Source organism: Chiroxiphia lanceolata, chromosome 1 (genome assembly GCF_009829145.1).
Source record: "Chiroxiphia lanceolata isolate bChiLan1 chromosome 1, bChiLan1.pri, whole genome shotgun sequence".
Taxonomy (NCBI): Eukaryota; Metazoa; Chordata; class Aves; order Passeriformes; family Pipridae; genus Chiroxiphia; species Chiroxiphia lanceolata.
The window spans coordinates 72,041,812-72,055,301 of NC_045637.1; the positions used below are offsets into that span (position 1 = coordinate 72,041,812).

General features: G+C 43.3%; 1 protein-coding gene across 5 annotated transcripts in view; it reads right to left on the reverse strand.

Annotated features, from left to right (window-relative positions):
- The window catches only part of VWC2 (von Willebrand factor C domain containing 2), a 55,184-nt gene extending 45,094 nt beyond the window's left edge, over window positions 1-10,090 (reverse strand). The window contains exons 1-3 of one of the 5 annotated variants that reach the window (XM_032709373.1): window positions 9,799-10,090; window positions 7,911-8,692; window positions 1,342-1,471 (exon numbers count right to left, since the gene is read on the reverse strand). In XM_032709373.1, coding sequence (XP_032565264.1) covers window positions 1,342-1,471; window positions 7,911-8,624 — 844 coding nt within the window. In that variant the 5' untranslated portion in view covers window positions 8,625-8,692; window positions 9,799-10,090. Of the gene's footprint in view, window positions 1-1,341; window positions 1,472-7,910; window positions 8,693-9,185; window positions 9,263-9,285; window positions 9,388-9,450; window positions 9,558-9,798 lie in introns of those variants that run through there. The other 4 variants (XM_032709365.1, XM_032709398.1, XM_032709381.1 and 1 more) reach the window with 4 other exon arrangements.
- Window positions 10,091-13,490: the final 3,400 nt, after the last annotated feature.

Here is a 13,490-nt window from a genome sequence, read left to right on the forward strand (position 1 = left end):
GTGCACCGATTGAAAGTCAATCCAGCTCCAAATAGCATTAAGACTACTGGACAAACTCAGTGGGAAAGACTACAGACAGCTAATGCATTATGCTTGTTACTCCATCCCTGATACCGAAAACAGACCTTTTGCCTGCTGAGAGTCACTTCAACCTGGGAAACTGCAGCAGAGTATGGCACAAACAAAAAGCTTGCGACCATGTCACAAAGATTCTTACCATCAAACAAATGCTAAAGGATCCTCCAGACTGGCTAGCTATCACATCACCAGCTTCCAAATTCAGACTTTCTCAGGAACTGTCCCTAAATGCCTCAAAAAATGCCTGTTCTCATCTCCAAAAACACGCGCCCTTAAGATGTACAGCCGAGAACAAATTCCTTCAGGGTTGTAACAACCAATTAAGGGATGCCAAGCAATTACTTTTATATCCATACAAATGACACTCCTCCAATGCAATTAACTATCCCTTATCATCTGCTCTTGAATTTGTGGAAATCATATGCCAAACACTCTCTCCTCCCCCAACTTTTTCACAATTTTAATCAGTTTGTTTTAGCCAATGTAATGAAACCTACCTATTCAAGAGAAATAACAGATGTCTGCACATTATCTGAATATTTTTAAATGTCTTTTTTAATTTTAAATATAATTTCATTTGAGATTTTGCAGCTTTTATTTCTATTAATAAATTATCATTTCTTCTTTATAAGTGATGAGCTAGTATGTCATGTAATTTTTTTCCTCTAAATAGACCAAGACTTTGATCTAATGCAAGCTCTTGCTGGGAGTAGAGAGACTTTCTGTCTAATTTAGTTATGAAAAATATTCAATTAAACTTGGGAGTTTAACTCATTTAGTTATGAAAATTAAATGAGCTCAATAAGGTACATTTGATTTGCCTTGAGAAAAAAAAAAAAACACAAAAGAAAAAGAAGGAGGGAAGAATCTCCGAAAGGGGAACAAATAAGAATTCTAAACAAAAGTAACTTTTCCTGCTCATGTTGAAAGGTGGATAACATGACAAACCTGAGTTTCATTTTGTGTGCCTATATAAAACATAGCCACAACGAGTTCATGTAAAATTTATATCCACAAGACACATGAATAGATGATATTAACATCCTAATTGTCTCCTGGGTAACAAAAATCCCTTAGGTCATAACTGAGTCCATCCCAGCCAAGGGAAGATCTGAGTCCTCGTAACAGGAAGACACCATCCACACACAATTCTTCTCCATTTCCATTCAAGGAAAAACATTTGAATTATTTTTCAAAACCAGAAAAGAATAACATGGATCTCTCCAACAGAAGCCTCCTTCCAGTTTTCCAGCCATCACTTACCATTTTTGCAGATAGGACAGCACTGATCAGGCTCATACACCGGATCCACACACTCGGTCTGGGGACAGGCTGAAACAGTGCACAGCACTTCACCATTGGCTTCGCAGCGACACTTTTCACACGGAGAAACCTGAAACACAAATCCAGTCACCTTTTAACTCCTTCACTTAATGCACTCCTTCTCATCTGCGCTGTTTCCTTCACATCTTTTTCCTCCCCACTTTAAAACAAATGGGTTTTGTGGTCTGAATAATGCAAATAGCAAGACTGGGCTCCTGCAAAATTAGAGAACCACAGCAGAAAAAGATCTGTGCTCTGAACTTATGCACCAAGTGGGAAAGTCAAAGAGATCTTGAAAATAAGAACACTGCAGACTTTTAATACAAATAAAACCAAAATTTCCTGACTGCATTTCTAATGAACTTCCAGAAAATTAACTCATAATCTAGTTTATTTCTATTAGAGGTTCAAAAAATAAATTAGAAAAAAATATTATAATTAAAGAAGAAAAGTTTTGCTAAATGAAGTACGAAGCTTCTTTTAACAAAAATGAAATCCTTTTTTTTTTTCATGTTTTAAAGCATTTTGGTAGGAGGAAGTTGTATTTTATTTAAAATTATATTTTTCAAAGAGAAGGCAGGAAAAAAATATCCTTCTTGAATTCAGGTATTTCCCACAAGTTAATTGTATTTGGGCTATTCTAATACTTGTAACTTTCTGAAAATAAACTGCAATTCAAAGAAAGGGGTGAAGTAAAATACAGGTAATCCTTTTTACCCAGTGAAATGTTACTGGTTTTAAAGAACTCTTACAGCATAGGAATACCACAAGATAATTACTTGAGTGACCTACTTCAAAGAAATTAATTCCAAACAAAAGAGCATCAAGGCTCTATTTAGTAAAAAATGGTCTTTCAATTCCCTGTATTTGCCACATGTACAATTCCAGCTGCCCTCTTCAGCATTCCTTAGCAGGCACAGCACATTGGATTGCTGACGTCCTCATACCACACAAGCAGCTGGAGGCAGAGGGAAGCAAGGATGCTGAAGAGCAACAAATGGTGTACTGTAAACCTCATTGCTGTACTCTGTAAAACCACATGGGCATCCATGCTCAGAGATGAAACACAGGATGAAAATGCAGCTGAATGTTATTATTAGTGATCCTCTAAATCTATAATCTGTGCAGATTACTGGTTTACTTAAGGAGGAGGTTGTTCTTTTCATAGACCCTTTTTCCTTCCAGATTCCAGCTGATGCAAACAACCACCCATTGCATTTCTCCAATAAAAGCAGAAAAAAACCTCAAATCTAAAAAAAAAAAAAAAAAAAAAGAAAAAAACCAATTATTCTCTGTGAAGAATCACCCAGATGTCTAACTTGCAGATCATCTGCTTCTTCTCCCTAATTTTTAGGCAGCCCACGACATTTTTTCCTCAAATCCATTCTCTGCTTGTTTGCCTCACATCCTTCTCACTTCCAAAGTTCAAACATGCTGATGCTTGCACAGCATCATCTCGAACTAAATGCTCATTCATGCTTTGCTACTTCCCTTACCACCTGCCAGGGCTGTCATTTGCTTATGCACTCGCATATCTTTCATGCACTCCCCTCTGCTCAGAAAGCTTAAATAGGGTCTCTTGCTGTGTTGCTTTCTGCTTTTATTACTATTATTTATTTTGGGCTTCCTTTGCTAGCTACTCACTTTGTGTTTTCTCTTTGCTTTACACCGCACCAAGGATGACACCACAACACACATTTATAAAATCCTACAAGGAGTCTGACAGCCCAGTACTGCAGATCTTTCCTAAAGACTTCAGGACAAGAACTTTGTCCTGTAATTGTTTGTAAACTGCCACATTCACTTTCAGAGCTAAAGTGTCAACGAATGAGGAGGTTTCTAATCCAGTGCTCAGAGTTGAAAGGCTCAAGTACTCAAGGTAATCAACTGCAGAGCATGTGAAGTTTTGAGTGCCAGCAAACCTGAGCTCCTAAGTATTGCCAAGTCAGTAATAAGAATCATTCCTTATGGAGTTATATCCAGAAACAATACTTACTAAATTATGAAAACATGCCATTTAGGGAGGATTGATTTTTATTTTTTTGGATTATTTTTAAGGAATCCTACTCGATCAAAGACACCAGACCTCAATTCCAAGGATCTGGGTCAACAAGGCAAACCTGTACTTTTGAACAGTTTTAACGCTTTTTGTCATGACTTGGAAAAGACGCAAATTTGTCAACCTGCAAAGTTCAATGAGACCAGTAATTACAGCAACAGATATTTCTTCTCCCAGGACACTGCTTAGTAGCTATGCCATTCAATATTAAAAGTGGTGTAAAAACTAGAGTATCTCATCAGGAAGCAAGGCAGCACACAGATATTATTCCTAAAATCTCTCATCTGTAAAATTTAAACATATTCTAATTAAATAGCTTTACTAGAATTCCAAATCTGACAGAAGCCTAAAATTTTTAGAAAAAGAAGCAATTTAATGTAGCACTTAAAATACTATTGATTAACAAAACCGATCTAATCCTGATCTAATAACGATGACTCATGATACACATTTCTGTCCTATACAGCACATACACCTGAAGACTACATCTTTCACGAACACTGTTCCTGTGATATTGCAGTAATGAATACACTTCCAGTCTAACAGATCATGAGGTTTCAAGGCAATACTTACAGTATGCCCTTGGTAAGTACTGTAATCTCTACAACCCAGCAATACAAGTAATGGTAGCACCGATAAGGAAGGTCTCCACATGCTTATTTCTACAAAACTCTTTTCAGGCATATAAACAACAGTGGCTGCTAAAATGGTATCAGTGTCAACAGTTATCCGTTCACCTTTGGACAAAACAACAGTGCATTGCTTTTTATGCATCATCAGGATGCAGCAGGAACTGTAGAAAACCCCCACTCCTTTCCACACCTTAATGGCAGCTTAATACTTGGAGACAAAATCATCACTAGAGAGAAAGACAGTAAGACAGTGTGTATATGTAACAGCAGCTAAATAAATCAGAATGAGAAGACACATTTGGTCTTTCATTTCCTTTCTTCTACTCATATAACGTAAGTGCATTCCCTGCAGCACAGTTCCTAGTGGCAGCCAATGCAACCAGCATCCCATTTGTTCATCTGGGAAACGACCAGCCTGGCAGCAGTCACGCTCAGAACATATGACACAACCAGGCCGGACTGGAAATAATATCACGTATCAGCCTCTCTCTAAGGACTAACAATACGACATCTCTGTGGTCTGCAGATTATTAACTCTAAAGCAACTGTAGTTCTGCCTATGCAAAAAATGCAAGAAGACAAGAGGCACAGAAGTCTTATGCATTCACCAGGCAGGCAGCCATAAAAACTGTAGATTAATAGAGTACAGATGGCAAAAAAAAATAACCTCTTAAGAACTGTTTAAAGGGAAGTTTATTAGCAGAGGTATAAACGGAGTTGTATACATTGCAAAAGAGCAAACTATTGTGTAAACTGGTAAATTTCCCACTGGTGGCAGTGAAGAAAACTGTACCTCAGTAAGGGTAGTAGGTTTATCCAGCAACTCAGTGTAAATTGTCATAATTAAGAAGTGGTAAATCATTTTGTACTCATTGAAGTGCTATTGCAAAGTAATTTGAGCTTTCCCCTTTCTTTTTCCACAAGTCTAACTTCAAATAAAAAACCAAAAAGACACCAAAACCAAACCAACAAAAAGGCTGGAAAAAAGCATATACAATCTTTACATGGTTCCTTGAGACTTGAAAATATCTAAATTAAAAAAAAATCATAATCCACAACTTTCTTTTGTGCTAAAATTTTTATTAATACTTTTTTGCCACTTACACAACTCAAGAGAATATGAATGGGGTTACACTGACAATAATAAACATACCAGCCCTGCTTTTACTTCTTTGTGCCTTCTAAATACCACAGATCTTTCAAAATCCATTTGGGTTTGTTGACTTTCAGATTTCCAGGTAACTCGCCCACTAAGAAGTACAACTTGTGGAAGCAAGGAAATTCTAAAAGACAAATGAAGCAGCAACTTTCAAATATGTAGGTCTTTCCCAAACATTTCACTTCAGGAAAATAATTTATGGCCCTTGTAAGGCCATGACTTTTTACATCAGCCTGCATTTTCAAATCTTATTTTAATAATGAAAAATGTCTAGTGGACAACGTGCTCAGAAACCTTCAGCTTCAAGTGCAGAACTTTATCCTCAATGTATTTCACCAACTAAAGCTTTTGCTACCAGTCCCAGCTGTGGTTCCTCTGCCATTTTGCCTCACAATATCCACAGGGGACCAGACTGGTGCTGATGGAAACGGCTTTACAAGACCTGATCCTTCCCCCTCAGCCAAGCTGTGTTTTGTGCTGATATCCATGTCCTTTTTGTAAACACAAAAACGTACATATATACATGTGCACACAAGCAAAGCCTGTAGGACTGATTGTGAATCAAAGAAATGTATCAAACCTCCCATTCCCTGGCATACTCAGCTTCTGGCTCCAGTCAGGGCAATTTTTTGTCACATCAGGCCATATAGGAATTTTATACAAGCAAACTCCCAAACTTGTATGCATAATTACACATCTATACAGAAATGCTTTGCAAATAATGTCACTTCAAAGTTAGAAGGTCATCTTTTTCTTCCTTCAGCAATGTCTGGTATTCTTTGGCACAAACAGTAGGTACAGACACAGAGAAAAATCAGATCACTATCCATTTATAACTCCTTCCGCGACCTTAAGCAAGAGATAGCATATTAGTAACCATCAGCTTTAAATTCACAAAATTACCTCTGAAACTGTGTGCAATTGCTTGCATTTTGCAATTGCTTTCATTGAACAGCAGCAAACTGACTACATCTGTATCTTATGTCACCAGACAATCCCTCTGATTGCAGTGGCCTGGGCAAACAGCCGCATTTACAATTTGTGCTCACAATACTGAAACAACGCTGAAGCTCAACTAAAAACCAAGATCCTCACACATGAAAATAATCAGGCTGCAGTTCCACTGCCTGTGTCAATAACTTTCCTTGCTCATCCTGACCAGACATCCCTTCTCACTTGTGCTTCCAAAGCTGGCTAAAACAAGCAATAAGGGAATCGACGTGTCATTTGAGGAAGGTATGAAGACAAGGACTGAAAGGTGAATGGGGTTAAAAAGCTAAAAGCCAAAGTATTTTCAGAACATTTCTGTAAATGTTATGTTACTGTTCAGCACTCCCTTTTTACCAAGGCTGCCAGCCATGTCCAAATGTACCAGGGAGCACTAACACAGTATTTTAAGCTTGCTTCACAGTCATTAATACACCACCATGATATAAAAAGGCTAGGAAATGGAACTCTGTAGAAGAGCGTGAATGAAAGGTGGTCAGAAGGCTTTACAACTCTGATCTACAGAGAACGTGTGAAGAACCTTCATGTTTTGACCACCCCTCAACAATTAAGTTTGCTGGAAAAGGAAATAGTGTGATTTATTCCAAAGAAAGCAGTTCTGCTCCTTTATTTATTTATTTTTCCATACGTTGAAGAACATGGGAAAGACATTACGAACCAAAGTTAAGTTTCCATGAACATGCAAATACCACAGAGAGCAGTGGCAACTTTAGAGCCTTCACAAATACATTTTCTTTTTCTCCATCCTGAGAAGGGGCTCAGCTTCCAGAACCTTGAACTGGATTTCATAGTCCCCTCAACATATTCAGCACAAAAATCTCTGGTGTGTTCAGAAACGGGGTTTGGACCAGCCCTGTATCTAACAGTCATTCATAAGTAAATTCACGTGTCTTTCTTAGAGTCTGCTCACAGATCTCAACCACAATAAAATACTAAATGTAAAAAGGTAAGCAACAGAAAATTGGCCTCAACTCCAGAACTTTCGAGTGCACTGTCATAAGTTGCATTTTCACTGATAATGACCTTGCACAATAATGCTAAAAAGGCCATAGTCTAAGAGGATTTCCCTAAACATAAGGCTTTTCAAGTCCTTTTTTAAACTATCACTGTAATTCAGACTGCAAACCACACTCTTATTAATAGAAGGCCCACAGTCATTCTCAGAAAGCAAACATTACGCAACCTTGGCAGCACCATTTAAACAGTTAAAAAGGAAAAGAGAAATAACTGTTACAAAAAAAAGGTATCATCACAGAATGATTACTAGAAATAGAAGTCAGTCCATAAAACCCTGCTCAATCCCTGCAAGGCAGAAGTTTAACAGTTAACAGTTAAATAAGGAAATAAATGTATTGCCAAAAATTTTCATAAAATATGTAACACCACTGAGTAGGATCCTTCCAAGTAGCATTTTTTACTGTAAATACCAAAGGAATTAATAAAGATCAGCCCCCTCATTTAAAAATATTAGTGTCAGAGAGCAGAAAAGGTCATGTTTAAGGGGAATATTTTATAGCACTGCAGAAGTAATATTAACACAAAAATGAAAAAGGGAAGGGGCAGGACCCAGAACACCCTCTGAGAAAGCAGTTAAAGAACATAATATCACTTCAAACAAGAGAAGAATTCATAAAACTACTTTTCGCCTTACCATGAACTCCTCTAGGGTCTGATAGTTTTTGCCTCGGAACTCGCAATAGTTCTTCCTCTCCTTGCACTGCGGGCAACACTGCGTGGTGTCCACATGGATGCAGCGAGGGTGGAGTCTGGGGCACTCGGGCTGAATACACAGCGGGCCCTCCTCCGTGCAGAGGCAGGGGCAGGCAGAGGGGCCCGGCGCAAACTTCTCCCCAATGGCATAGACGAAGCCGCTCTCGTCCACGCAGCCTTTCCCACGGTAGTCCGGATAGGCGTACTCCTCCGGAGGCTCGGGAGTGACACTCGCAACAGATGCTGGGAGAGACGAGTCTTCAGCCACCTGAGGTTCCTCGGGAGCAGCATCCCTTTGCTCTTGCACTTGAATGCTCCCAGATTTACTGCCTGTCCCCTGGCTGTTCCAAGCCTGCTTTTGCTTAGTCCATGACTCCTTGTTCGAGTAGTTCCTGTTTCCTTTGCTCTTCCAGTCCCTGCTACCCTCCTCCCTCCCGCTCCTGCCGATCTCATTCATTTTCCCTGGGCCTGTCTGGCTGTCCCTGGTAGACGTGTGATCCCTCTTTTCCTGGCTCGCCTTTATCTCCTGTTTGTCTTGAGCCTTGGCTAGTTTTTGTACGGGTATGGTGGAGCTACAGAGGGCAACCATGAGGCAGCAGGTTACAAGAAGAGAACTAGAGAGAGCTCCAATTGCCATTGCAGTAGAGCTGGGCATCACCTACTGCATCCCACAGGGGACACTGCACTCACATCGGAGGGAAGCGCTTCACAGATCCACGGTCCCTAGGAAAAAAAGAATTAGGAATACTTCAGCTTCTGCACTTCTTCCCCCCCCGCACCTCGCCTCCACTGATGCAACATCTCAAACAATATGCAACCTGCCTCGGTAGTTTACGCAAAAGGCAAACAACAGCCTGGTGCTGCATTCCTCCTCCTCCCCCGCTCTGCCGAGTCTTATAAATAGCAGGGCTCTTGGACACGGACCGGGCGTCTTCGGCTCCGAGAGAGAGCACCACGCAGAACTCTGGAGAGCCAGCATTTGCAAAGACAGGTGCAGGCGAAACCAGGCGCACTGGGGGGTTATTCTGCCTTTCAAATGGCAACACGTGAAGACGACGGACGCCCAATGAATTAAACGGAGCGCCCCATAACTTAGCAGTGTCCGGAACAGAAATTACCCAACTGAGTGCTATTCCCTGACTGCACGCACGATGATTTTCATTAATCTCTTATTCAGCCTAAAGTATCCTGGTTTGGGTTTTGTTTAAATACCTACCACTGAGCACATTTCTGTCACAGACAACTAAAACCAAGCATACTAAAGCGAGTAGAGACAAACCACCTCCCTTCCGAACTACCCAAACCAGCACACACACCCCTCTTCCTCCCCGTGTCTGAAAGGCAAGGCAGAGTCGCTCCGAGTTTCCGCAGCACAAGCTCATTTAACCCACATCCTCCAGGAGTTCGGCAGCGCTCCCGACTCCTCTCCCTGAAACGCTGCACACCAAATCAGAAAAAAAAAAATAAAAATAAAACCACACCAAAATACGTACACTACTCCGGCCACGACCAGCATTGCCGCTCCAGCCTCCCGGCGCGGCCCCACCTCCGCGGTACCGCTCACCAAAGCCATGTCAAAGCCTCCCTCTCTGCCCGCCCGCCTCCCCGGCCCTCGGCGGCGGCACCGCGGGGCACCGTGCTCCGCCCGCCCGCCAGCGCTGCCCGGCCCCCGCGGGGGACCCGGGGCACCGCGACGCTCGCCCAAAGTTTCCGGAGGGCCGGGCAGCGCCGCCCAACCCGCTGCCGGTGAGGCTGGGAGGGAGGCGGGCCAGCCCCTTCCCCAGCCCGGCCGCCTCCCCCGTGGCCCGGCGCGGCCCCTGCCTCCCTACCTGCGCTAGCGCCGGGCTCAGCCCCGCCGGCGGCTCGGGGCGGCCACCCTCGCCCCGCGCCCGGCTCCCATGGTGGGGCCGCGGGCGCGGGCGGGCGGCAGCGGCGGCGGCTTGTTGCTGGCCGCTCGCCTCGGCGGACCTGCCCAGCCCGCAGCGCGGCGCGGCGGCCACAGCCGGTCCGGCCCCGCCGCGCCGGGGACGGGCTCTGCCGTGAGCCCCGCTGCTCTCACATGGCGGCCGCGCGCCCCCGTCGGCAGCGGGGCAGGACGGAGCGCTCCCTGCCTCCCTCCCTCCCTGCCAGCCGCCAGTGCGGGCCGGGAGCAGTGCGCGGCGCGGGGAGGGCACTCGCCGCTCGCCGGGGGGCGGCAGCGCAGCGCCCCTTCCCGCCCCTGCCGCCGCCGGGGCCCCACCACGGCTGTCGGGAGGGAAAGCGGGGCAAGGCGGGCCTCGTGTGGGGTCGGCCCCGCACGCCGGCGGGCGAAACTTTTGGCGGTGTTGGGGGCGCCAGTTCGGGCTGCGCGGTGCGGCGGCGGTGGGCGCTCTCCTCGCGGTGAGGGGCGCGCCCCCGCTGCCGAGGCCGGGCTGGCGCCGCTGCGCGGGCGGCTGAGCGGCGCTGGGTCGGGACAGGTGAGCTGTGCCCGCCTGTTACCGCCCGCGCCGCCGCATCGCCGTCACACAGGACTCCGCCGTAGCGCTCTCCTGCTAGCCTGTTCTAGCAGTGAAGTGGTACGTGGCTTACTAGTTGAAATACTTACTTACGCTTTCGGATGGCCGGTGGACACTTCTGTAACTAATATAGCTGCATTTTTCTCCTTAATACTTTCTGATACCAAAAAAAAAAAAAAAAAGGACGGAATGGTCTGTTATGAAGATGGCTGCTGAAACTCTGTTGGGACAGAAACGCAAAAGAATACCTAGAGGTGCTTTTGTTCAGGATCTGAGCAAGGGCTTGGAACGCAAAAGGTTATTTATTTATGTAGTTATTTATTTTTAAGCCACATTAGATGATATATCAGTATAATCTTCTCTGAGTTTTGCTTTACAGATGTTCCATAGCAGTCCCAGCTGCGCTAACCCTCTGCTGCAGTAGCTCTTCAGCAGCTGGCTGTGTCCTACTCATGACTGCAGCTGGATTTCCCAATGTACCTGGCACTATAACTGAAATTTTTAGGCTAGGTAAAATTTTCAGGGTTTTTGGGGGGTTTTTTTGGGGTTTTTTTGGGGTTTTTTTTTTTTTTTTTTTTTTTTTTCTTAGAATGGTAGCGCTGCAATATCAGTACTCAGGAGAGCAATGAAAATCTGCTCGATACTAATGTTTCACTGTTAAGTACCTTCATGAGCGCCTGTTATTTGTGCAAACCCAGACACTTAAATTCCTCCAGAGGAGGATGCAGGTGCTAAACTCTTTTGGCTGCTGGGTTGTTGATATTAAAAATTATGAGTCCTGTCTAGTTTTCAAAAATATTTCTATTGACACCACCTCATGTCTTCCAGTCAGATGTTCATCAGCTAAATAATGTTTTAATTCTCTGAAACTTTAAAATACAAGACTAAAGTTTTGAAGGATATGAAGTAAAACTTTTCTATACGGTGCACTAATAAAATGAAATTCCATATTGCTATGGGATTTCTAGACAAAGTCTTAAGGAGTTAAGATAGACATTTTTCATTACTTAATAATCATTAAGAAGTACTTGCCTTCAAATTATCATCTCGTTACCTCTGAATAAAGAATTGAATCTTTGCCTTGTCTAAATCCAGTAATTTTATGCCTTATTAGCTTAAACCCTGACAGGGGGTGAGCAGCCAGTACACCACATCACTAATTCCAGAAGAACAACTTGAATGACAGACCTTACGCTGAGTTCACAAGCTTGTGAGCTTTGCTGTCAAGCAGCAGCTTGTTGTGCTAGACCAAGGCAGAAGAAAATAGGGGCCTCAGGAAGGCAATGCTATGTCTGCGATAAAGAGCAGAGAGAAGCCAATTTATGGTTCTAGCATTTTCACGTGTTCCCAGGTGAAACTCTGTTACCAAATATGAGACCTTCTGCATCCAGGACCCTCTTTGTAGGAACTCTGCTTCTCCTATCCGTGGTTACATAGCACACAGATCAGCTGAGGCTGAAGGTTCAAGGTGCTGCTCTGTAGCAAGAAGGGCAAAGCCTCAGAGCACTTTTGTAACCACAAACTGCAGCTCATCCTAGACCGCTGGGCAAAATAAGAAGTAAATATCCTCATTTAGTTTTCTAAAAGATTTCTCATTGGACTTCAGCCTCTGTTTATTTAGATTTGTAGGTATATTAAGTGATGCATTGTACCTGACATTAAGACCCTTGCAGAACTGACACCTGACCACTTCATTAATATCATAGTATCAAATTGCAATATTTTATAGTCCAAGTGGATAAAAAGCAGATAGGTAAAAAATGTTTGATTTTCATCTTCGGTCTGAATTCTGAACTAGAAGGAGAGAGAATAATGAAAATCTGTTATCTGAAGGCAGCTGCTAGTGAGAGTTGTATACTTCTCATACAATGTGAGGTCCTGAAGTCCTGTTTATGCACAGGGCAAATATGGCATAAAAACACAGCTCCAAGTTTCACCACTCTGCTCTCCCCCTAAGTCAATAGTAGAGAGAACAACTGTGTGTCTGAGTGAGAATCAAATTCTGCATCCTGTTCAAGACTCTTTCCCTTCTACTGGGTCTTATCTGCATGATGAGAACTTTGTATTAGCTAAATAAGAGCTGCTGTGTACACAGAATAATATACACGGGTTTTAGCTTATTTTTACTAGGAATTAGCCTAATTTTACTAGGAAGCAGTTGAATGGAAAACAAAAAGGAACTCAGTAGCTGAAATAAAAATGGTTCTGGTGAGGAATAACTTAAGTTGAATTGGTGTGTTGACCATTTTCGTTAGGCCGGGTTCAAGACAGTGAGACTGGACATCCATGCTGAAAATAGCTGGCTATTAGTCAGCAATACTTAAATAAACATCTAGTCCATGAGATTAGGAGGACTAAAATTTTGATGAATATCTTTTAAGAGTGACCTTGGTGTGAACAACAAGCACTCAAATGTAGGATTTTTTACCAAGTTAAAATTGATTGTCTGACTGATTGATTACAACATAAACTCAAAACCTCACAGCTAGGCTGACACTTGATCTGGACATTTAAGAGCACTGAAGACAACCACTTTTAGCCTACCATATGGATAAACTGAGTTCTGGGATACGCACATACTCTTCGCAGTGCAGGCAGGCAGCCCCCACACACGAGGGAATCACCTAACATGCATCCCTTCCCATGATCTCATGCAGGGATCATATCCTATCTTTCCTGTTTTATTAAAAGAAGTGTTCCCTGCCTTCAGTGAGGAGACAGGGAGGGAAAAGAAGAGGAACCCCCATGGGACCCTGCAAAGCTGGGCAGGGCAGGGGGAACAGAAGAGGAGCCCCAGTGCAATTAGGGAGTGGGCAGGGATATTTAGAAAACCCCACATAACTAAGATTTGCTTTGGTGTGTCTGCCGAGTATCTGCAGAGTCCATGGAGAGGACAGGGTGTGATTAAGGTGAGCAGTGCTGCAGGAGATGTGTGCTGTATGTGCCCATGTTGGTGTGTTACCTCTGAAATTCTGGAAGGTGAGGGGGGGAGAAGATGTCCCCAAAGCATGACTCCTCTGGGAAAA